We start from the raw sequence: 25906 nt of genomic DNA, 5'->3' as shown, positions 1-25906 counted from the left end.
CTCTAATCCATATTTTATTCCTCCATCCTGAGGACCCTGGGATGGTGATGTCCTATCCGCCTCTAAATGAAGAGGGTGCCTAAGGAAGAGAGGAGAGGTGGAGGCGCCTTTGGGACTTGGAGTTGCCCTGGATGGTGCTTCAGGGGCAATCACCGGACACTGTAAATCCTCCCAGGGCCCACTGGATGGAATGGGGGAGAGTATGGGCTATGATGTGGACCATTGACCATGAGGTGCAGAGATGCCCAGAGATGAGCTTACCAAATGCAACAGATGTGTCATGATGATGGGAGTGAGGGTTGCTGGTGGGGGAGTGGAGGGGTGGGGGTGGTGGGGTTGAATGGGACCTCATATTTTTTTTTAATGTAATATTTTTACAAAATCAATTAAAAAAAAAAAAAAAAAGAGGGTGCCTAGATCCTACGTGGCTGATGGATGGGATTCTCCTGCTTGCAGTTGTAGACTCTCTCGGTCCCCTGGTGCAGTGGTTGACCATCCTTACCTGTTAGCTGACCTGAATAAGTCCAATGAACCAGAGAGTAGGTGTTGCAACTCTGCTGAGGCTCAGTGCCCAGCTGGCACATGGACAGTTCAGAGATTCAAGTCTCCTGAGCATACACCAACCCCAGAGTCAACCACAGGTTCAGTAAAAGTGATAGAAGAAGCATGTGTAGAGAGGTCATATCTGAGTCCAACTTCATCACAGTTGGGAGCACAAACTGGCAAGGCATTGAACTCCAGAGCCATCTGTCATGACCATAGGACCTGAGTGTCTCTGTAGCCCTCAGGAGCCCACCTGAAACCTGGCACCTCCTGGGAGCCCGCTGAGAAAAGCTGCAAGGTCTTTCTGGGTGTGCATACAGGCTACAGCCCCAAATTCCCTGCAGAACCAGCCTAGCAGTCACACAATGCCAGGACTCCAGTAAGCCTGAAATGAACAGCCATGTGCCAGAAAGGCCTGCTGCCACCTTGCCCAGAGTTGCTCACAAGCTCTGACCCCCAAATCAGGGCATTAAAGTGCAGACGCCCCCTTAATTCTGCATGACATTTTATAGTTTACCAAGAGCTTGCATGAACCCACTCTCCCAGGCCAAAACACAACCCCGATGGCTAGGAAGAGACTGTCATGCCCATTTCCCAGATGAAAAAACTATGACATGGAGTGATTAGATGATTACCCAGGTCACACTGCTAGTCCAGGCTCAGAAGCTGAGCTGATTCCACCCTGCCTTATGCCTGTGCTTAGGCAGTTTTTTATGTAATATAAATTCAATTAACATGAACCTTAAAATTGTTTGTTTGTTTTGGTCCCAGGGTCAGGGATTGAACCCAGAATCTTGCATATGGGAAGACGGCACTCAACCAATGAGTCACACCAGCTTCCCCGAGTTGGCTCACCTGCTAGCTTGCTTGTCATTTTTGTTTTTTCTTAGAAGGCACTGGGAACTGAATCGCAGGCCTCCCATGTGGGAGGCAGGCACTCAACCACTTGAGCCACATCCATACCCAGAATTTATTCTTAATCATCATATGACAAACTAAACTACGTAAAATACTTGCCAGCAGTGACCCCTCAACCCACAAGTCCTCTGGGGTCACTGTGCCTTCGAACCATGAGGTGCCCCCAGGAAATCCTCCTGATCTCCTCGGAAATGGAACATTGTGACATGCTGACAGTGTGTCGGGGACAGACACCCACCTCTGGTCTCTGCTGTCCCAGCCTGTGGACGTGCGGGGGAGGCATCCTGAGAAAGGCGCAGAGAGAACCCAGCCCAGGCCCAACATGCAGGAAAGGGGAGGGCCTTGCTGCTCCTCCAGAGCCATCTCCTTTGCCTCCAAGAAATGTCTGCCTCCAGGGAGGACAACACACCTCGCCCAGCGTGCCTGTCCATCAACAGCCAGTGAGTGCTCACAGCACCTCCCAAGGTCTTCACATCCATGCAGGCACAGACACCTGCACCCACAGGGCAGGTCTGCCCCTTCCCCTCCCTGACAGCTCCTCCTCCACCTCCTTGGTGGCCTCGCCTCGCCATGCCTTCCCCCACACATAGGTGTTCCCCGGGACCCTGTCTTCAGTTCCCATCTCAGCGCTTTCCCTCGACACCCTCCCCCACCCCCAAGGACCCATCCAGCACTCCCAAGCCAGCAGCTCCTTCACCCAGGCCTCCAGCCCACCGTCCACGCTGAGCTCCATCCCTGCCTCCCCTGCACGTCCAAGCAGAGGGCCACAACCCTCCTCTCCTCAACACATCCCAAGAGGCCTGCCTCTTCCCTGCACATCCAGCTCCACCTCGGCATCCCCTGCCTCCAAAGGCACCAAGCACGACGTGCTTTGTCACCCCCAACCTCGCCTCCTCTGCCCTCACTACCTGGGCTACATTTCTGTGGCCCACATCCATCCTTTCTTTCCAACCAGCTGCTGCTTCCTCATGAAGGCCCCTTCTCGCCTGAAGGACCAGAAATGCCTCCCTTCCCCAGGCCGGCCTCCCCCTTCCCATTGCCCAATTAATGGTCCTAGGGAAGCAGATGTGGCTCAACTGATAGAGCATCCACCTACTATATGGAGGGTCCAGAGTTCAAACCCCAGGCCTCCTGACCCGTGTGGAGCTGGCCCACGCGCAGTGCTGATGCGCGCAAGGAGTACCATGCCATGCAGGGGTGTCCCCCGCATAGGGGAGCCCCACGCACAGGGAGCGCACCCCGCATTGAGCTGTGCCACACGAGGGAAGCACAGCCTGCCCAGGACTGGTGCTACCACACGTGGAGAGTTGATGCAACAAAAAAAAGACAAAGATTTTCAGTGCCACTGAGAATGCAAGTGGACACAGAAGAACACACAGCAAATGGGCACAGAGAGCAGACAACGGAGGGTAGGGGGGGAAGGAGAGAGGAAATAAATAAAATAAATCTTTTTTAAAAATAAATAAATAATGGTCCTAGAACCTCACCCTGTTTGTGCTCCTTCACCTCTCAATGGTCCCCAGCCCTAGCACCCTGAGCCCAGAGCCCCAGTCTCCTCCCACACCGTGACCCACCCTCTCCCAACACCCATGCACACCCCCTCCCAGGCACGCTACCTGAGCCTGCCTCCTTCCCTTTCCCCTTCGGCCTAACACGCACTACCCATCCCATCTAACTCATGTCAAGGCCCCAGAGGCAAGTGAGACCTTGGGGTACTGAGAGTCTATCCTTCAAATCCCACCTCAGCTAAAAAGCCTGACCTCTCCCCAAATGGGGACAAACTAAAGTGCTCCCCTTGAAGTTCCTATGGAAATTTCAGCCTATTGCAATCACATAAGGATCGATTACATTTGATAACTGTGACAAGAGTAGCAGTGAATAGCTATTGAGCACTTACAATGTGCCAGTTTCCAAACTAACTACTTTGTTTCAGATCCTCACCAAGTTTCATGAGGTCAGTATGATTTGCCCCCACTTTACAGGTGAGGAAATGAAGCAGAGGCAGGCTATGCAACCTGCCCAAGGACAGCGACAATTGTCCAAGTCTGGTCTGGAGCTTCCTAAATCTTGTATCTAGATTTAACTTCCCTGATTTCTGTGTCTTGCTTAGCAGATTGTAAATGCCCTCAGGGAAAGACAAGGCTCTTAAACCCTGCAATTTCCCTTCTCTAAACCCAGTGCCAGGTGCTGCCCAGAACAGCACTTGGGAAACCTTGATTGGTTTGGCTTTCTCTGAATAGCATGTGCCCTGAGTGGTGGCTGGAACAAGACCTCAGTGGTTGAGGTCACCATAATGAGTGCGATTTCCTGGGTGATAATTTGCAACGTGGTGTTCTCGAATCTGTGTAATGATGTAGCCATTAAAACTCTTTGTGACTAGAGAGGCTTTGATGATGACTTACAGGAGGAAGTGCTTCTCTATGCTTGGGTGTGGTGGGACCAGAGGCAGGTCAGGTGGGACAGGGTGAGAAGAGGTTGCACCAGCAGGTGGGTGGGCCAGCTCTGGTGTGACCGACACAGCCCTGTCTTCATCCTTTTACCATTTCGGGGCACATTCACTTAAGCTGAACCCTTGACCTTGGCAACAAGAGCTGAATTTGTTTCCTTCATCCATCTGTTCCTCTCTGATTTGAGGCCAACCTGGCACCCGCAGTAGGAACCAGGTGGGAACTGGGTAGTCCAGCCCCAGGCAAAGCGGTAAAGACACCGCTGTGGATTGAGGTCCCTGATCCAGACGGCAAATGTCAGACTGGAATGAAAACCACCTTCCTTTGCATTTGCTCTGGGATTTAGTGTCCTTGGGTGGCTTCACAGTTCCAAAAGCCCAGCTCCATGGAGGGCAAGAACCTACAAGGGGGTTGGGATCCTCCAAAAGTGGATGGAGTGGGAAGGTGAGTCTGGAAGGGTCCAGGCATCCACTGAGCCAAGAAGGGCTATACCCAGGCAGGAACTGGGACCAAGGGGACAAAAGCAAGCAGAAGCTCATTAGTGCCAGCAGAGAATAGAGCCACAAGTCAAGAGGCCTGCTGTGCCAGGCGCCGGCTGTATGGACTTGAGCTGATGGCTGAATCTCTGAGTCTGCGTCTTCATCCGCAGAACGGGTAAGAGCACCTGCCCTGCCAGTTTATAGGGATGTTCTGGGGATTAATAAGGATTTGGGTGTGAATGGACTCCATGAGCCAGTAAAGCCCCTAAATAATCATAATTATTTCAGCATGAGAACCATGTCTGCTGACTGCTGAGCTATATCCGGACATTAGCTTGAGGTTGTGACTAATTGCACTTTAATGAAAAAGAAACAAGATTTGCTTAATGTTTCATGAGTCATGCAAGCAAGCATCTCTCTATTAAGAGCATCTCACTTTCAAAGACTTGGTCTGTCCAGATCACTGGGGTTGAGAGATGTGGTCAAATGCAAGCCTCCTGGCAGAGGGCCCACTGTGTGCTTTGCAAATTCCACAGCAGCACAATGAGAAAGATGGTTTCTGCCGTCAAGGAGCCTGTGATGAAGAAGGGCAGAAGACATATACTGGCTCTCTTACACTAGCCAGGTAGACACAAACCAGGGGGGCTGCAGGGCTAACAGGCCTTGCCTACAGCAAACACTGAGTAGAGTTCTGGGTGCCAGCTGTAGCTGTAGTTCAATGACAAGTACACCTCCAATGAGACTGTGTAACAGGTGGAAGGCATTTGAGCTGGAACTTGGACAAAGAGTAGGAGTCTGCTCTTTGAGGAGGACATTCCAAACTCGGCCATCAGCCCACATGCAGGTAGAGGGGAAGGGCAGGGAAGACTTTATGGAGCTTTCAGTTCACTTGGAAAGAAAAGAAAAATAGAGAGCATAAAGCCTAATGAACATTAAAGTGGATCTAGTCAAGAGTCAAAGCAAAGGTGTGTGGTGGGAGGCAGTAAGGGGAGCGAGCGGGCTGGGCTGGAGTTCAGGAGAAGCCTTCACTCCTCTCTCCCCATGCTAGTCCAGGCTCCACCATCCACCATCTCTCACCAGGCCTCCTCTAATTGGGCTCCTGCCTCTTCTAACACCCATCCTCTCCAATCCACCATCCACACTGCCAGCTACACTCCTAAAGCTCAGGAAGCCCCAGTCCTCCAAAATCCACTGCCTGCAGGAGAAAGCCCAACCCTGCAGCCTGGCATCCAAGACCTTTCCCAGTCTGGCCAACATTTCCAGCTCAGCCCCCATGGCACTCTCTCATCTGTCCTATGACCAAGTTACACTAGACAATTTGTCATAACTTGGACACACCAAACACTTTAAGGCAAATACATTTTCCTAGCCTGATTCCTCTACCAAGAATGCTAAAGAGAGAAGGCTCTGGGGTTTGAATCCTAGTCTTGTGATCTTGCACAAATCACTGTCTCATTTTCTTCATCTATGAAATGTGAATAGCAATAGTACCCACCCTCTAGGACTATTATGAAGATCAAATGAATTCCACAAGTAGAGTTTAGATTAGTTCCTAGTATATAGTAAGCACTCAGAAAATGTTGGTTATTCATAGTGTCAATGGACTGAAGCTGCAAAGTTTAGTTCATTGTCACTTGCTTGAAGAATAAATCACTCTTCCCTTTGGGCACATGGGTACCTTTGTCATGGTGTTTGTTTCATTGCCTGGTGATGGAAATTCAATAACACGTGGCAGTACCTGACAGTGCACCCAGCTCCTAGTAGACGCTCAATAAATAAGACTAGTCTGGGTCTGTGCTAAGAATAATGGAGATATTTTTGCAACAGTCTGTACCAGTTATACTGGTCAGGATGAACTAAATTATGCTATGGTAACAAACAATCCACACATTTCAGTTGCTTCAAGCATCAAAATTTTACTTCTAAGTCATACTACCCATCCCTTCCTGGTTGGTGAAGGCTCTACACTACATCATCCTCACTCAGGAGCCCAGGCTGACAGCACCTCCTCTATTTGGAACACTACCGGCCACTTGTGGCAAAAGGAAGAGAGTGTGGCAAAGCCCACACTGGATCTGAAAGGCTTCTGCCCAGAATTTAAACACTTCTGTTCACACTTCATGAGCCAAAGCAAATCACATGGGAAACCACCACCCAACCATACATACCTAAGATCAGGATACTGGTGAACAGCCCTAAAGATCAGCAAGTAGCCTAGTCCATTATTGGAGAATTATGCTGTTCTCAAACACTGAATGGTACCTCCAGGGAATGACCATAGAAACAGTGAGTGGTTTGTGAGTTAAGTTGGAGAAATGAGGCCCTAACAGCTGTAACTGACCCCTAGCAGAGGCTCTGTGCACCCCAAGCCATGTGCAATGTGAGGAGCAGCAGATGACTTCACAAACTGGAACTCTTCAAGACCTAGCCCTCAGAGGTGGAGTGTACACATGATCTGGAACGGGGACATAGAATTCTGGAACCACATTGAGCACAACTGTGCTACCTGGGCTTGTAGGACACCCATCCAGTTCTTTTTTTTTTTTTTTAAGATTTATTTTTTATTTTCTCTCCCGCCTCCTTCCCCCTCAGTTGTCTGCTGTGTCCATTCGGTATATATTCTTCTGTAACCACTTCTATCCTTATCAGTGGCACCGGGAATCTGTGTTTCTTTTTGTTGTGTCATCTTGTTGTCAGCTTTCCATGTGTGCGGTGCCATTCTCGGGCAGGCTGCACCTTTTTTTTGTGTTGGGCGGCTCTCCTTACAGGGCGCACTCCTTGCGCATGGGGCTCCCCTATGCGGGGGACACCCCTGCGTGGCAGGGCACTCCTTGTGCGCATCAGCACTGCGCATGGGCCAGCTCCACACGGGCCAAGGAGGCCCGGGGTTTGAACCGCAGACCTCCCGTGTGATAGGTGGACGCCCCATCCATTGGGCCAAGTCTGCTTCCCCCCATCCAGTTCTTGATCTTCTATATAAAAGCTTCAACCACAGCACCCTGAGAATGCAAAACAGGCTGCCTCCAGTAAGTCACAGAGGCCCGATTCCTCCTCCCCCTGGGCAGGGCTACCTGAGGAAACTTCTCTCTCATTAGGCCTTTCTCAGGGACTCAAAAATGATGGCTTCTTAATTCATTCTGGTTGAGAAAATTATATGATTTTCCTGAGTGATTTTCAACAGTTCATCTTGACAGGAAACTGTGGCAGGGCTTTCCTCTAGGACAACCTATTGCTGATTCCTTAGAGCTATATTCAACCTCCCAAACTGAGCTTTGTGGCTTTCCTGTAAAGTTATGGTCTTCCTAGAACAGAGAGGCATGTGTTTTATTAAAGAAACAAGGTTTTAGAAGAATTAGCTTTATTAATATTTGAAATTCAATCAACATGACCAGGAAAACTAATCTAGTAGCTTCAGACAATTACATAATTTGTAAAATGACATTTGCAAAGAGACATCATGCCTGCTTCCCAAATTCATGATTGCCCCAGAGTCAGGGCTGCCTGAGTCTGAGATCACCTTCTGGGACTCTGGAAGTATACACAGCAATGGTGGCCATCATCCCTGCCAAACATGGGAAGGTTTAAAATGTTCTGGGATCCCTACAGGGATGCCAGCTCATGTGTCTGCTGAGCCAGGAGCACATGATGGAGAAGAGCTGGGGCTTGTAAGAGATGGGGTTTTCTCTAATTAAGGTGACCAAACCTTCCCAGAGAAGGCTCTCTGGGGATATGCAGGTGCAAAAATACACTCTTGCACAAACACACTCCTAGAAAATGATCCTGTGAAACTCTTCAAGACGATGCATCTGAAGGGTGGTAGCCACTTAGCCTCTTGCCCCTTGCTGGGCTATGCCATCTGCCTTTCCTTCCATTCCATGTCTTCCAGACAGCGGAACTGTGAGAATCTATGGTGCCCAGAGTAGCAGCCTCCCCTGGGGGAAAGAGAAGGCCAGCATGGACTTCTGTGACTTCACCTGGGCCAGCCAGCTTCACCAGCCTTAGCCATCCCCAGCCCCAGTTAACCAAAGAAGGAGATTGGGAAAAGGGTCTCAGGGTCAGACAGTACAAACCAAAGTCCCCTGAGAAATGGTCCTCTCCACAATGGCCCTTGGCAGAGAATTTTCCTTTAGAAGGGAATGTGGGCAGAGAAGACTGCATAATTGAGATATCTGGTACAATCTAGTGGAAAAGGACTTTTCCAACAGTGAATGTGACCCAAGTCTGTGTTTAATGTCTCTAAAAACAATCAATCCAAAAGCTGGGCATGGGGCAAATCTTTTCTTACTTGGAGCCTGGAGCCACCAAACTTTTTGGTATTTTAAGTCTAATTTCTCTTTCCTTCATCTACAAATGAATCACAGAGGAGCCTGGGGAACTAGAGAGCAAGACTATCATTCTTCCTTTCTCTTTCTTCCTTTTTTTCACATTGCATTTGCAGCCAGCTCCTAGCTGGTTCTTTCAGAGGTCTCTGATTGGGATCTGATTGATGATTCCTAACTCCATTATCAGAGTGTTCCCCAAAGGTAAATTCCTGGTCAAAATGGTGTCCCACAAGCTTTGCTTAAAAGGTGCCCACAGAGCTGTCTGGGAAAAGGATGAGCCCAAAATCATGTCAAGAATGTTAATTAGATAAAATTCACAGCAGTGCTTTGGCCAAAGTTTGTTGACTAAGATCCCTTCTGGTTGAGGTTTCTCTGGAGCATAACCAGAGCTGCCCCAACAGCTGCATCCACATCCTGCCCAAAGGACACAGGGAGAGGGAAAGCCCTCTGCACCTCCTGCTTCAGCACCTCATTCCTGGACAGCGCACTCCCACTCCCGATCACTCGCTCCACGCCCCACTCTTTGAGCTGCTGAAATGGAAGCATGGCGTGCAGGTTCTGGACAATGCCTCGGCACAGGGCACGAGTCACATGGCCCAGAGAGAGATCAGAGGATGAGATCCCAGTCACCGAGGCCAGTTGGTCTGGAAGGTGTCTTTCCCCCAACACTGTTGGGGTGACGGTAAGGCAGGTGTCCTTCTGCTGTGCAGCTGCCTGGATCATGTGGGAATACACAGTGGACTCTTCGACCTCCAGGCCTGCCAGGAACAGAGAAGATCTAGGTGAGCTTATGCACCCCTTTGCTGCAAGCTACTTGCTAAAACTCTTCACGCTATGGCTGGCTGCTTCCCAGCTCAGGAACTCAGAGAGGCTGGTTAGCTATTTCTGCCCCAGATCCCAGCCAGCTATCTCTCTGTAAACCCCAGACCAGACTTTAGCGAGGCATCTCGTAAGTGTGCTGTGAGCCCTAAATCCCAAGCCAGCTATAGGGTCCTTGGTCCCATGAGGGCCAAATGCAGACATTAACCAATAAGTATTGTCACTGCTGCTGGTACTCATTGGAAGTGTCAAAGAGTCTACTTTCCACCCCCTTACACACATGGGGCACCTGGGGTCCAGAGAGACCATCCCATAGCTTGTTGTTGCCAGGCCAGACTCCCAGTCAGATTTTCCTCCCCTACACTAACTTAGCTCTACATCCTAAGAAAGCAGGTCTTTGGGTTCAGTAGGCTTTGACCTTAGAATCACTTTTGGTCTCTAACTTGCCATTAACCAAAGGAGAGCAAACTTGGCCTCCAGTAGAGAAAAAGTTACCAAGACTGAAGACTCTCCAATATTGATGCACTTTGGAATCAGAAGGGAAGTTTTAAAGACCACTGGGCCTGCCCCCACCCCCAGAGACTCTCATTTTATTGGTCTGGGCTGCAGCCTGAGCACTGAAAATTTTAAATACTCCCCTGGTGATTCTAATATGCAGCTTTAGTTGAGAACCAGTTTAGACTAGTCGTTCTCAAACTCGAATGTGCAGATGAGTCATCTGGGGATCTTATTAAAATGCAGCTTCCGATTCAGTAGGCCTGGGGTGTGGCCTGAGATTCTGCATTTGTAACAAGCTCCCAGAGGATGTTAATGCTGCTGGGCTGTGGACCACACTTTTGAGAAGCAAGGCTCCAGAGCAGTCGTTATCTACACTCACAGGTTTCAAAATCACCTAAGGAATTTGTACAAAATACCATGCTCAGGCTCCACCCCAGGTCAAAAAAAGCCAGCATTTCTAGAGGAAGGGCTAGGACGTCAGATATTTCCAGTGTGCAGCCAGAGCTGAGAACCACAAAACGGAGTGTCACAATGGAGTCATAGCATACAAATTCAACCCACACACTCAGGAATAAAAGAGAGAGTGAAATAATTTAAATGCCATAAGCAACTAGGCAAAATTTGATCAGCAGGACTCCTGGTTAAATGTGATAGAATGCATGTAAGTATTCTCTTGCTCTAGAAATTCCACTGAAATATCAGCAAATTTAGGAAAGAAACAAGAGAAACACACAGATAAAAGGAACAGAAGTGGAAACAAGGAATGAGAGATTTTGACATATTTTTGGAAGGCAGGAAGCAGATACAGTGAAGATCAACTTTTCAGAACCAAGAAGAAGCTACAGGTGGGAAGTCTGCAGAGGAAGAAGTTAATGAGAAGGGAATCAGTTCATGCCCATAAATCCCAAGCCTTAGAGGTGCGAGATATTTCAGAAGGTGGAAGTGATACCAGAGCCTTCAGGATGAAACCTCAGAATGTGCTCAGAAATGTATTCACCAAATGCAAGGAATGTCTCATGATGATGGAGGAGGTTGTTGTTATGGGGGGAGGAGTGGGGTGAGGGGGGTTGGGGGTATATGGGGACCTCATATTTTTTTAATGTAACATTTGAAAAATAAATAAGGACAAAAAAATACAATAAAAGTTATTGGGAACGTATGTGGCTCAAGTGGTTGAGTGCCTGCTTCCCACATGGGAAGTCCCAAATTCAGTCCCCAGTGCTTCCTAAAAAAAAAAAAGCAAACAAATGAGGAAACCAACTCAGAGGAGCCGATGTAGCTCAGTGGTTGAGCACCAGCTTCCAGCATACAAGGTCCCGGTTCAATCCCTGGCCCTGGTACCTCAAAAAAAAAAAAAAGCAGTAAATGTGTGCCCAGCCCTGCCCCCTGACTCCTGTATCCTGAGCAGGTACTCAGAGTAAGCATAAGGAAGAAGACTTTGGGGAAACGGACTTTGGCCCAGTGGTTAGGGCGTCCGTCTACCATATGGGAGGTCGGCGGTTCAAACCCCGGCCTCCTTGACCCGTGTGGAGCTGGCCATGCGCAGTGCTGATGTGCGCAAGGAGTGCCGTGCCACGCAAGGGTGTCCCCCGCGTGGGGGAGCCCCACGCGCAAGGAGTGCGCCCGTGAGGAAAGCCGCCCAGCGTGAAAAGAAAGAGCAGCCTGCCCAGGAATGGCGCCGCCCACACTTCCCGTGCCGCTGACGACAACAGAAGCGGACAAAGAAACAAGACGCAGCAAATAGACACCAAGAACAGACAACCAGGGGAGGGGGGGGGGAAATTAAATAAATAAATAAATCTTTAAAAAAAAAAAAAAAAAAAAAAAAAGGAAGAAGACTTTGAAGCTCCAGCACCTTCAGCTTCAATTCCCTTATGCCTCTCATGGTGTCAGCATTTTGCTACACATTATGATTCTTGTGTTTGACGATACATATTTTTCCTATAACACAGTCCCTAAATACAAGCCAGCTAGCTAAATATTTCTTAATTCAGCTAAAGAAATAGCAACTGTTTCAGTTCTGGGCAAGAAAAGTTAGGAACCTTCCAGAAGGAGTGTAGCACAATGTCCAGGGCACAGTGCTACAGCTAGACCTCCTGGAGTGAAGCCAGGCTCTGCTGCTCCTGGCAGGGTTACCAGGGTAGGTTAGTCAACTTCTTATTTTCCAGAAAATAGGGATAATAACAGTGCCCATCTTCTGGGGTCCTTGTGATGACCTTAATGAGGTAGTTCACATGCATAATTTAATCAGCGCAGTGCCTGGTACATGGGGATCACTCATAGATGTTACCATGATTATCATTCAAGGGTCTTCAACACCTATTTCAACTTTACCATTTTGCTTTATATGCTGACTTAGATCTAACCACTACATTCAATAAATGATCTATGGGAAGAACAAGGGATGAGCCAATCCCAGGAAAAGCTCTCACAACTCCCTGGAGAGATCCACATCCCCTGACTCACCTTTCCCAACTCAGCCATCGTAAGTTGCAGGAACTCAAACGATGAGCCCATGAGCCCTCCTGAACCCAATCAGCCAGTACAGCCCAGCTATTTCCCCTTGAGAAGACTGCATGCTACTCCTCAGCTTACAGAATCAGGGGAGACACCATTTGGGCCTGGCTCCAGATGCTCTGCAGACTCTGCTGGCCTTGCCACTTCCCACTTGCTCCAAGAAGGGGTGTGCACAGGACAGTGGAGGACTCCAGGGACGCAGCCAGATGTCACAGCCCTCCACCCAATGCCCCTGGGCTACAACAGCCAATGCCCCCTAAAACCGGCCAGGATGAAAATGCGCTGAGACAAACTGCCACACACTGCTCCAGGTAAAATCTGGCCTCCAACCCAGAGCAAAGACTGAATTTTTTAAAAGTGCATATACAATAGCTGCAAGACCTTATGGTGACTGCCTGTTAGAAATAGGACAAGGGTGAAAGAGGTGGGGGAGGGACTGCTGCTCTATAAATCCTTCTGTATTAATGGATTTTTTTTAAATCACGTGCTTATATTCCTTTAATACAAATTTTTTTATTTTTTTAAGGAAACATGAACTCATACTCAAAGTCTTCTTCCTAGAAAACCCTTGGGCCATGACCCAGGCCTTTGGAGTACCTGAAAGGAAGGACAGTGTCAAGCCAGCTGGAAGCCCAAGAGGCCTGGCTTCTAGCCGTGACCCTGCGTCCCCTGGCTCATCCTAGTCTACATAATGGGGATTAACAGAGGCGGAAACTGCTAGGAGTTGCCACAGGCTTAGAAACACAGAACACCAGAGCTGGGGAAACAGAAGAGAAGGGACTTGCCAAGGCCACAGCTGTGCTAGGAGCTGAGGTTCCAGCCACCACACTGTGCTGATTAGCAAACACACATCACACTATGGGCTAGGCACTGATCTAAGTGCTACACACTACTAACTCATTTAAGTCTCACAATCCTTTGAGGGAGGTACATACTATGATTGACCCATTTTCAGATGAGGGAAGCGAAGCTCAGAGAGATTAAGTAACCTGCCCAAAGGAACACAGATAGTAAGTGGCAGACCTGGGGTTGAAAGCCAGCCCTAGGCTCCGGAGTCCAGTTCTTAATCACCACATGGGGCGGAGCTCCCTGTTGGCTGACCCCTGGCCTTCTGAATCCACTGAGGGCTCTACTTGTGTATTTTATGCTTTAATATTTCTATTTCTGATTAATAAATGCAATGTCAGGGAGAAGGTGTAGCTCAGTGATTGAGTCCTGCTTCACACGTACAAGGTCCCAGGTTCTATTCCCGGCACCCCTTAAAAAAATTAAAATAAATAAATAAATGCAATGTCCTTTATCTAAGAAAATTTACTGTATTAGCCTATTTTTTTTCCAATCAAATGGCATAATTGTAGAAACTTCATAGAAGGTTAAGTTACATTATATAATGTAACTTATATAATTTATATAAATACATATACAAACTTTAAGCTCTTGCTGTTTAACCAAAATAACAGCCGGGAAACCATAAAAACTTTTCCAAAGCATCTTACAGAGAAATGAAATATTACCACCTCTCTCAGGGGTAAGGAAAACAGTCACTTCTGTAGCAAGAGGAACATGGCCAACTCAGTAGACAATCGAAAGGCCCAATCCAGTTAAACCAGTACCTCGATAAATGCTTTGCTAAAGGTTCTGCTGACTGGTTCTCCCTTTTCTGATGCAATGCAAAACAAAATCAAAGTCTGGTTCTTCAAATGAATTACTCCTGAGGGGACTGCCGCCAAGGGGGCAGAATTCCCCTGGCAGTCCTGGTGTCCCTGTCCAGCCTGACAGGATCAATGTCAGTTGTTACACCTTCTTATGCCATCAGCACAAGCTTCTTGTGTGCCTCTCCTGCCCACGTTCCTCTCTGTGTTGAATTTCTCCTGGAATTACCTGTTGGAGCTCCTACAGGTAACCAAGACATCTCATGAACATGCTTTCCCTAGACCTGGACAGCTGAGGAGAAATTTCATTTCTACCTTAAGTGCTTGAAAGGGAAAGTCTCCTGGAGGAAGGTTACGTGTTACATTGTAACAGAAGAGCAGAGGAGGGCTTGACTCATTTTACCCTGGGAATAAAGGAAGAGAGCACGAGGGCATCAGAGCTTCCAGGAATCATTCCAAGAAAGCAGTCAGTAACTACTTACCAGGAATAAATGCCATGAAGACTTAATCATTTTATAAAAATATCAGGAGTCTTTTACCAATTACCTTTGATTATTTTCTTTTCAGCTATCACTAGTCATCAGAAAGAAAATCCTTAAATGCACAAGACCCATAAACAGAAGAAAGTAAGAAAGTGAGGCATGGCCCAGCTGGGGAGACCAGATGATACTCCAAAGTCTAGGTTAGGGGAAAGGGGGCTCCCAAAAAAAGAGAATAAGTGATGGCAGCTCTGAAGATGAGAGGAAAAGAGGCTGCAAGCCCAGGTTCTGAGGGAAGGAAGGAAATGCCAGAACCTGGCTGGGCCTGAAGTGGAAATCTGGAAGCTTAGACAGCATGTAAGTTCCAAGACCCTGCCACACAGAAAGGACAAGCAGAGAATACAGCAGTGTGGGGGCCATACCTTACCTAGATCTGCCATCCACTGAACCAGCATGTGGACAAACGTAGCCAGCACATTGCCCCCGTTGAGTGATGCTGCCACCCCCAGGTAGGACCTGTCGAAGTACGGGAAGTAGGCAACTGGAGCCGAGGGGTCTGGAGTCTGCGCCGGCTGGAACCCCGAAGGCATGGAGGCTGCCAGCTGAACCGAGGTGCTGATGTTGAGAACTGGGGGTCCAAAGAGAACAGAGGTTAGGTCTGCCAAGCTAATTCAACTTGTGGGAAGCACAAGTCACAACGGAGCAGTGGGAGAATGTGGTGGTTTTTTAAAAATGTGCACAAATTCTCTGAGACACGTCCTTTCAAGAGGTAGCCTAATTTCCTTTCCTGGAGTGTGGTCTGGACTCAGAGTCTCCTTTCTAATGAACAGAATGAAGCAGAAGTGATGATGTGAGACTTCAGAGATAGGCCATGAAAGGGCACTGCAGCTGTCTTGGCTGTCTCTTGGGCCACATGCTCTGGAGTGTCCAGCTGCCTTGTCATGCAGGCCCCACAGAGTCAGTGTGGTGGGAAGGGAGGCCTCCAGTAACAGCCATAGGAATGAGCTTAGAAGCAGGTCCTCCGGCCTCAGGCAAGCCTGGAGAGAAGTGCAGGCCCAGCCTATGGAGTGACTGCAAACTTAGGACAGACCTTGAGCCGGGACCACCAGCCACTCCCAGATTCCTGACCCTCTGAAACTAAAAAAGATAATAAATGCTTTTTGTGTTGAGCTGCTAAGGACAGGGGTGACTTGCTGGGCAGCAACAGGTAACTATCATAAAGTAAGACCTCAGGCCAAGGGTTTTATTCTCTGGGGCAAGTTCATTTATTTGTGGTAAGTACCATCTCATTCTCATTATCCAGGGACACTTCCAAGATATGCTTCCCCCACCTCCCTCCACCAACAAGGGGATATCTCCTAGATCCAAGAACAGAAGGGATGAAGGATGACGTTCACCCCTAGGAGGGCAAAATAAATGAGGTCAGCATTCAATTTTCCCCATTTCCTGGGGGTGGAAAGCAAGAAGAACACAAACAAGTCTCGGAAAGCCACTAAGCTTGACTGTATGCTATGTCAAACCTTTTAACCTGACGCATCATGCCTTCCACCTGCCCCCTGGGGTGAAGGCGTCAGCAACAGGGGGCCAACCAACTTGGCCCATCAACACAGCACAAGTGAGCACAGGTCAGCAGTTCCCATCCAGAGCCAGAGAACACCCCACCTCACTTCAGGGGTGACCTAATCCATATCTTCTTCCCACCTGGCAAGCACGTTTACATTTACACCAGGCACAGGGCAGCCCTCTGCAGAGGGAAAAGTCCAAGATTTGAAAAGTACCAGGTAAGAGGAAAGGAATGACTGCACATCAATCCCTTCCCAGGTGTGCCCTACAGGCATCAGCTCAGTCATTACAACCACCGCAGGAGCAAGGCATCATTAACAGCCTCCTCTAGGATGAGGACGAGGGCTCAGGGAGGGAAGCAGCCTGCCCGAGACCACACCAGGGAAGGAGGGAGACCACAATTCCGAGCCAGGCCTGAGGGCTTCATCCGAAGCCCACATGTGCTCCCTGATACTCACACCTTAGGGTGAAGGGACAGAAGGCAAGAGTAGGGGTACTGGGAAAATTAAAAATCACAGGATAAATTTACCACTTTCCTGGGACATTGGTTTTTGGTGAAACTTTGGGAGAAAAAGAAGGCTTTAAACTCTGTTGATCTTAAAAGCTTTTATCATTGTAGCAGTCTGATATAATTGATGAATTCCAAAAAGCAATATTGGATTATGCTTGTAACCTGATGTGTACCTGGGCATGACTGAGTTACGATTAGGGCATTGAGTCCCCATCCCTTGGTGGGTGGGGACTCACAGATTAAAGGCATGGTGAAGAACAGAGTTGGAGGCTTTTAACGTTGGAGTTTTGATTTTGGAGTTTGATGCTGAAGACTTAAATTGGAGCCCCGGGAAGTCAGCATGCAGAGGAAAGAGAAGCCAGCCCCAGGAAGGAAGGAACCTTGAAGCCAGAGTGAAACAAGCCCCAGGAATGTAGGAACCCAGGAAGCCTGAACCCTCACAGACATCGGCAGTCATCATGCTCCAAATAGACTTTGGTGAGGGAAGTAACTTATGCTTTCTGGCCTGGTATCTGTAAGCTCCTACCCCAAATAAATACCCTTTATAAAAACCAACCTGTTTCTGGTATTTTGCATCACCACACCATTGACAGACTAATACAATCATATATACATATATAACAATATAGGCAGAATTTTGCCTCTCCCTGTCAGCTAATTTTGTATTTTTTCACTCACTAACTACATTGATATGAGTGCCTTGCCTTGAAATTTTTACAACTTCATTTTCTCAGTGTGTTCAATGAGGTTTTAAAAAAAGGGTAACTTCTGTTTCAAAAAGGAAATTACTACCAAACAGCAAATACGCAAACGAAAACATTGCTTGAAATTTTGTCTTTTAAGAAATGATGTAATGAAGGGAAGGAGATGTGGCTCAAGCACCTGCCACAAGGAAGGGCCATGGTTCGGTTCCTGGTGCCTGCTAAAAAGACAGTGAGCCAGCATGACAGGCAGGCATGGCAAGCTGACACAAGATGACGTAACAAGAGACATGGGGAGGAAAAACATAATGACAGACACAACAAAGCAGGGAGCGGAGGTGGCTCAAAAGCAATTAGGTGCCTCCCTCCCACATCGGAGGTTCCAGTTTCAGCTCCTGGTGCCTCTTAAAGAAACAAGAAAGATGAATAGACACAGCAAGTACAAACAAGAAGAGAATGGGGAGAAATAAATAAAATAAGTCTTTAAAATATATACATATTTAAAAAAAGAAAAAGAATGGAATGGAATGGGAATGAACCACTACACAGAAGATAGTGATGCTTAGAATTTTTAAATTCAAGGTTGAATTGAAGTTTTTTCTAAATGATGGCAGAGGCAAAGATGCCAAGACAGGGAAAAACCAGAGTAAGATGAATGAATCCTTTGTCCTCTAAATAACAAGGAGAGGCACCCAGAGTGGTCTTGTTCAGTCAGGCTGCTCTAAGGATGGAATGAAACACAAGTGCTCAGGGGGCAATGGGCGTTATCCTGCAACCACCCTGCTCAGGTGGGAAGGCCCTGGCTTTTACTCTAGACCAGGGATTAGCAAAGTATGGCCCACAGGCCGCATCGAGACTGCCACCTGTTATTGTATGGCCTACGAACTAAGAATGGTTACTATACTTTTTAAATAATAACTTTACTGGGATGTAATTCATGTAAAAGTCATCATTTTAAAGTGTAAATTTCACTAGCTTTTAGTGTATTCACAGAGTTGTACAACTGCCACCACTATCTAACATCAGAACATTTTCATCATACCTATTAGCAGTCACTCTCCATTTCCACATCTCCCTAGCCCCTGGCAACCATTCATCTTCATTCTGTCTCTGTGAATTTCTCTCTGGGCAGTCCTTCCAAGTGGAATTATACAATATAAGGCCTTCTGTGACTGAATTTAGCATTAAGCTTTCAGGATTTATCCATGTTGTCAAATGTATTAGTACTTCATTCCTTTTTTATGGATGAATAATATTCCATTATATGTATACTACATTTTGCATATCCATTCATCAGCTGTTAGACAAAAATGGTCACTTTTAAGCTTTTATGACTGCTGCTATGTAAAATTTTTTGTGTGAACATATGTTTTTCATTCTCTTGGCTATTTATCTAGGAGTGGTAACTCTATATTTAATATTTTGAGGAACTTTCAGCCTATTTTCCAAAGCAGTTGTACCAATTTATAATACCACCTGCATATTTTTATAATCTTAAATGGCTAAAAAGAAATCAAAAGAGGAATAACATTTTGCAACATGTGAAAACTATATGAAATTCAAATTTCAGTGTCCATAAATAAAGTTTTATTGGACCACAGTCATGCCAGTTCATTTGTGCATTGTCTATGACTGCTTTCAAGCTATAACAGGAGAGTTAAATAATTACAACAGAGACCATGTGGCCCACAAAGCCTAAAATACTTACTCTCGGTGGCAGACTTGGCCCAGTGGTTAGGGCGTCCGTCTACCACATGGGAGGTCCCCAGTTCAAACCCTGGGCCTCCTTGACCCGTGTGGAGCTGGCCCATGCACAGTGCTGATGCGCGCAAGGAGTGCCGTGCCACGCAGGGGTGTCCCCTGCGTAGGGAAGCCCCACGCACAAGTAGTGCGCCCCGGAAGGAGAGCCGCCCAGCACGAAAGAAAAGTGCAGCCTGCCCAGGAATGGTGCCACACACACACAGAGCTGATGCAGCAAGATGACACAACAAAAAGAAACACAGATTCCCATGCCGCTGACAACAACAGAAGCAGACAAAGACGACGCAGCAAATAGACACAGAGAACAGACAACCGGGGGGGAGGGGAGAGAAATAAATAAAATCTTAAAAAAAAAAAAAAAAACTTACTCTCTGGCCCTTTACTGAAAAAGTTTGCCAACCCCTACCCTAGACTGCTGCCTCCACCTCACTGTGATGTCTCTTATCCTGATTACAGAAGAGATTCTGCACCTCAAATCAGATGTGACAAATACATAATAACAAAATACCCTAATCTATTCATCTACTTTCTCTGTCATGGAGTTACATGCCAATCAGGCAACTAGAGAAAGCCATTTTCCCTCACCTGCCCTTGAGGGATTAGCACAGATTGGTGTCCATTTGTCAGTGCTAAGAGAAGGAAATTGCCCTGCTGGACCACAAACTCCCCTGAGCAGAGGCTACTACCGCTGCTAAGGTTGGTGTGTCCTTCAGAACCTAGCACAGAGCTGGTGCTTGGGAGGCACCAGTGTAGGTCTGAGGAGCAAACAAAGGAAAACCTTACCTGCATCTGTCCTGTGGGCCATGCAGGAATAGACAGAACACTGCAAATCGCCCATGGCCACTCCTACCTCTGTGCCCTTTGGGATTTCAAACCATGCATGAGAAGTTCTGCCTGCCACACTGCCAGGCTCAGCAACGTCTGGGAGCAGCTGGATAGGAAAGCCTGAGGTCCTCAGTCTGTAAAATAAAAATGGACACCTGTTTTTATCTGGTGTCTGCTTTTCTGGTCTTTTTGTTGTTGTTGTTTCCAAGAAACTCATCAAGGGAAAGAGGGATAGGATACACATAGGAGGAAGGAGGGTAGAATCCAGTGCTTCATAAGCAGTCTCTTTGGCTTTTTAAAGTCAGGAGCTATACGCTTGGGCTCACTGACTTAAATTAGGGATCGCTGACTTGGGATACAAAATCTTGGGATTCACCTTCCTAGGGGAGAAAACAGCCAGCATAAGCAGCAGGATCAGGAAGGATCCTGCTAAGAGGTAATCATCAGAATTCCCACCTCCTATGCTTGAAGGGAACACAAACACTCTGCAAAAGCAGACAGCTGGAGTTTCAGAGAAAGGTGATAGTAGGTTAACAAGGTCCAAACCAAAATCACACCTGTCAGTCTCCTGGATATCAAATGTAGCATTCCGGGTTAGTGAGTATGGGGCTGTCAACTTTATGAAACATGCTATAAAGACTTTACCTGAACTACCAGGTGCTTTTTTTCTTCAGAGCTCAGAATTGGAGCCCTGAAGGAAGCAACCTTATAAGGCACTGGATTTCTGTACCTGAAAAGGCAAATGATGGTTTAAAAGGGACTTACCCTCTTGCCTGCTCCTTACACTTCTTAACCTTAGTTTTAAATACATTTAAAAAGTGGAAGTTTTTCTTTAAGATTTACAGGCTGAGCCCGGGTCATAGAGAACTGGACGCCACCCCAGGTCTAGGCAAGTGTGGAGGAAGAAATGCACAGCATGGTGCGTGGGCAGAGCACGAGCCCACACAGCCCACGGCTTTATGAGAGTCAGGCCCACAGTGAGTGAACAGAACAGGCTGGGGGCCTTCGGAACACGATTCTGGCCCTTCCCAAACGGACAAACCCCACTGATGCTCACACTCCAGAAATGCACGTCAGACTGAAGCCAGCCTGCTGAGTTATACCCACATCTCCAAGTTCCAGCGCTGGCTCTGTGTGTTGAAATATCCCCAGCTGGCGGCATTCTGGTCTGACATGAGGGGTCTCCGCAAGCCACACAGCATGGCCACCACATAGTCGTGGATGGTGCCAGCTGCATTGTAGGACTTCAGGAACTCTGGGCTGTGTTTCACACCAAAAACAATTCACTAGAGTCTAATATTGTCTCAAAAGAATTCGTTGCAGCTACCTATGGGCAGTAGGGACTTGACAACACATAAGCAGCTAGAACACTATGTGCTGTGGCCTATATGGCTCAAGCACAGCTGGACCTCCCAAGGTGAGGGCCTCCCAGTCACCCCAAGCAACCCCAGCAGGAGTCAGCCTTAGGGAAGGGGACGCATGGGAGAACATGCCATGCCGGGAAAGGTAGGGCAGAGGCCCTTCTCAGCACCCTGTAGCTCTGACCCACCATGAACTCACCACATGACCCTTGGCAAATCCCTTGCTCTCTCTGGCTCCTTCTTTCCCCCTCTGGGTTAGAAGTGGGTAACCATTAGAAAGCCCAGTAAGAAATGAAGGCTTTCTAAACCAAGGCTAGATTATGGGACCTCAACCTGTGCCAGACCACACTTACTGAGGCACAATCCAGCAGGTGGACTGACGCCAACTGGCTGGAGTTGCAACCTCCTGCCCATTCATAATCCCCTGGAAACCCAGGACCCAAATTAAAGAATAATTGTTCATACCTATTTTTCAAAAGCCAGAAGATGGTTGCACAGCCAAACCCTGTGGCCACACTAACATGGGACTCTGGCTGGGGCAGAGAAGCCAGGAACCCACTGCTGCACCGACCATCCTGCCAGGTGACCAGGTGGCTCACAGCTCTGGGCTCAAACACAGAGGCGTCCCCTCTCTCTGTCCATTCACAGCCTAGAATGAAGGAGATTACAAAAAAACAGAGAAAAGAACAACTGGCCAGGCACCAGCATGTCCTGGAGAAGACTCTGCTAATGAGGTTACAATGGACACATTTACCACCCTATGATAAGCTTTGCTCACACATGCAGATGCTGGTATTGGAGTGCCTGGGCTTAGTACCTGACTCCACCACACAGCAGCTGTGTGACCTGGGCAATCCACTTACTCCCTTGTTTGTCCCACTTCTTCCATGTTTCATTTTACTCATTTTTTTTCAAGTTGATATATCTTATCCCCTTCCAATAAAATAAGTTTAGGGAAATGGATGTGGCTCAACCAATTGGGCTCCCATCTACCAAATAGGAGGTCCAGAGTTCAATCCCCAGGACCTCCTGGTGAGGGCAAGCTGTCCCACGCAGAGTGCCAGCGCACTCGGGAATGTGGCCCTGCTCAGGAGTGCCAACTGACGTGGAGAGCTGGCGCAGCAAGATGATGCAACATGAGACACGGGGGAAAGAAAGTAAGAAGACGTAGCAGAACAGGGGAGCTGAGGTGGTGCAAGAGAGTAATGACTTCTCTCCCACTCCAGAAGGTCCCAGGATCTGTTCCCAGAGCCGCCTAATAAGAGTACAAGCAGACACAGGAGAATACACAGCGAATGGATACAGAGAGCAGACAACCAGGGGAATGGGGGGAACGGGGGGAGTGGGGGGTGGGATAAATAAAAAATAAGAAATCGTTAAAAAATAAATAAAAATTTTAGCACACACTCAAATTCCCTGGTCTCTGTCCTTCCAGCCCTCATCATGATGTAATTATCTAGACTTAATTCTGGATGATTCTGAATATATTATCCCTTTTTCTTTGGTCTTAGCTAATTGATTTGCAGACATCAAAACTTTCATAAATAAACATCAATGGTCATATCACATTATTCACAATAGCCAAAAGGTGGAAGCAACCCAAGTGTCCACCAATAGACAAATGGATAAACAAAATATATATATACAAAATATGTATATACGTAACAACGGAATAAGACTCAGCAGTGAAAAGAAATGAAGTTCTGATACTTGTGACCACAGGGATAAACCCTGAAGATATGTTAAGTGAAATAAGCCAGATACAAAAGGACAAATAGTCTATGACTCACTGATATGAAATGACTAAAATATGCAAATTTACAAGGACAGAAAGTAGATTACAAGTTAGCCAGGGATGGGAGAGGAAGGCATTCACAGGTATAGAGTTTCTGTTTAGAGTAAAGGAAAAGTTTTGGTAATAGAATGGTAATGGTAGTACAACATTGTGAAAATAATTAATACCACTGAATTGTATACTTGAAAGTGGTCAAAATGGAAACCACAATTTTTTTAAAATGTAAGGTTAAAAAAAATCTTTGTTAACATATTTGGCCAGCTTCACTTTATAAATCTCTTGCAACATCTTCTGGAATTGTTCTCTGTTCTAATTTAAATACTTCACCCAAAACTGTTCCCAGTTTAGGTCCTTCTGTGGCAAAGCTTCTGCTGTATGCCTATAAGCCTGAGACTATTTTTATCGAGTTCTCCTATGAAAGTTTGGTCAGTTATAACTCTCCACGTTCTAAGTTTCTTTTCTTCAAAACACTATTTTTTTTTTTAATCAAACAGAAAATTCTATTTGTGGTAGATTTTAAATGGGCACAAATTCTATGCTACTCCTTTCATTGAGAGGTGGCATCTAAATCCTCTTTCCTTGAATCTGTGCTGGCCTTAATGACTTGCACGACCAACAGAATGTGATGGAAGTGGTATCACTGGACCACCAAGGCTAGATCATAAGAAGACTTGCAGCTCCTGCCCAAGCTTCTTGGAACGCTCACTCTGGGAAAGTCAGTGTAGCAGTTTGGCATTATTTATGAATTCCAAAAAGAGATATTGGATTATGTTTGTGAACTGGTCTTTTCCTCTGGGCACATTAGATTATATTGGATTCAGAGGTTTCACTTTTACTTGAGTAAGTAATGACTAAAGCTTTAATTGGACCATGTCAGTAGGATGTTGAGTCTCCAGCCCCTTGGTGGGGAAAGACACACAGAGAAACCACACTGCAGAGAAGGGAGGTTGTAGTTTTGAGCTGGAGCCCTGGGAAGTAAACACACAGGAGAACTCAGAGGAATAGAGATGGTTCCATAGGCATGGCAGAGGCCCCAGGAAGTCAGAGAGCCTAATAGTCTACATCTGACATTGTGGAGAGACCAGAGCAGCTGAGCCCAGAGAGGAACAAGCCCAGAAGAGAGATGAGACTCATCCCAGCCTACAGCTGATATTGGAAGAAGCTTGGATCATGGAGCCTTAAAAGGAAAAGGGGGAAATGGACTTTGGCCCAGTGGTTAGGGCGTCCGTCTACCAGATGGGAGGCCCGCGGTTCAAGCCCCGGGACTCCTTGACCCATGTGGAGCTGGCCCATGCGCAGTGCTGATGCGTGCAAGGAGTGCCGTGCCACACAGGGGTGTCCCCCGCGTAGGGGAGCCCCACGTGCAAGGAGTGCACCCATAAGGAGAGCCGCCCAGCGCGAAGGAGGGAGCAGCCTGCCCAGGAATGGCGCCGCCCACACTTCCCGTGCCGCTGACGACAACAGAAGCGGACAAAGAAACAAGACGCAGCAAAAAGACACAGAAAACAGACAACCGGGGGAGGGGAGGGGAATTAAATAAAATAAAAATAAATTAAAAAAAAAAAAAAGGAAAAGGGAGGCTGAACCCCTGCAGATATCGGTAGTCATCTTGCTCCAACATGTGACAACAGACTTTGGTGTTTTGCATCAGCACCCCTTTGGCTGACTAATACAGTCAACCACCATATAAGAAGTTCCAACTAGCCCAAGGACATGGTGCTAAAAAGACTATATAGAATGGCAACATAGAGGTGCTTTGGCCAACTGTACCCAGCCTTCCCCACTAAAGCACCAGACACTGAATGAAATCATTTGGACCCTCCAAAACAATCACCAGATAAATAATACTGAGCAAACTCCATCAACTCCATGTAGAATAGAAGAATCACCTAGCTAATCCCTGACAATTCCTACTGACAAAATCACTGTGCCTCAGTGTCCTAATCTGTAAAGTAAGGATATTACAATACTTATCTTAGGGTTTATTGTGAGAATTAAATTAATAAATAAATGTAAAACACTTAGAACAGCACCTGGCATATAGTGAGCACTCTGTGTTAGTGATGATGATGATGAATGAACCTTTACCTTCGAAAGCCTGTCCATAGTCCTAAAACTTTCCCAGCAGCCTTTGAGGAAAAGAATGTATCTCCTTATACATTATTTGTTCTCTTTTCTCCTCAAACAAGAGATGTTTCCCATGCCTTCATACAATATAAATACAATCACTGAAGCAGAATGGGAAAAGAACACTGACATAAGGACCAGTCCAGAAAAATTATCAGCAATTGACCCAGACCTAAAGGATGAAGATGAGAATTCAGACTCCGCTGCAGAATGGTAACTGCCACAAAGCAAAGCAGGGCATAGCACCACATAAAGCTGCTTCAAGGCTGTGTCTTGATCTCAGACCCCAGGTTTGGGAACCAGGTCATTGAATTTTCCTATAAATTTTCTCATTGAGAACCAAAGAAAGAGACAAGCCACCTCCCTCCACCTTAGTCCTAGACTGTTAAATATCCATTCATTCATGCATGAATGTGTGTTATATTTATTGTCCATTTTTTATCTAGGTCCTGAGACTGCAGATCTGGGGACTTTGCACCTGAAGAATTTGTCTGGGGTCACAGTAAGTTTCACCTGGGCCTGGGGGTTTTCTCCCTGTTAGAGAGATGTCTTCCTTGGAATAGTCCCCAAAACTACATTTCCACCTAA

General features: G+C 47.0%; 1 protein-coding gene across 1 annotated transcript in view; it reads right to left on the bottom strand.

The window, feature by feature from the left end:
* Positions 1-7728: 7728 nt before the first annotated feature.
* SHPK (sedoheptulokinase) overlaps positions 7729-25906 on the bottom strand; it is a 37986-nt gene continuing 19808 nt past the window's right edge. The window contains exons 3-7 of the mRNA XM_058283756.2: positions 21862-22045; positions 21143-21295; positions 19994-20169; positions 15102-15302; positions 7729-9467 (exon numbers count right to left, since the gene is read on the bottom strand). Coding sequence (XP_058139739.1) covers positions 9055-9467; positions 15102-15302; positions 19994-20169; positions 21143-21295; positions 21862-22045 — 1127 coding nt within the window. The 3' untranslated portion in view covers positions 7729-9054. The remainder of the gene's footprint in view (positions 9468-15101; positions 15303-19993; positions 20170-21142; positions 21296-21861; positions 22046-25906) is intronic.

This window comes from Dasypus novemcinctus, chromosome 21 (assembly GCF_030445035.2).
Source record: "Dasypus novemcinctus isolate mDasNov1 chromosome 21, mDasNov1.1.hap2, whole genome shotgun sequence".
In the NCBI taxonomy this organism is placed as follows: Eukaryota; Metazoa; Chordata; class Mammalia; order Cingulata; family Dasypodidae; genus Dasypus; species Dasypus novemcinctus.
This window is presented reverse-complemented; position numbering and strand designations above follow the sequence as displayed.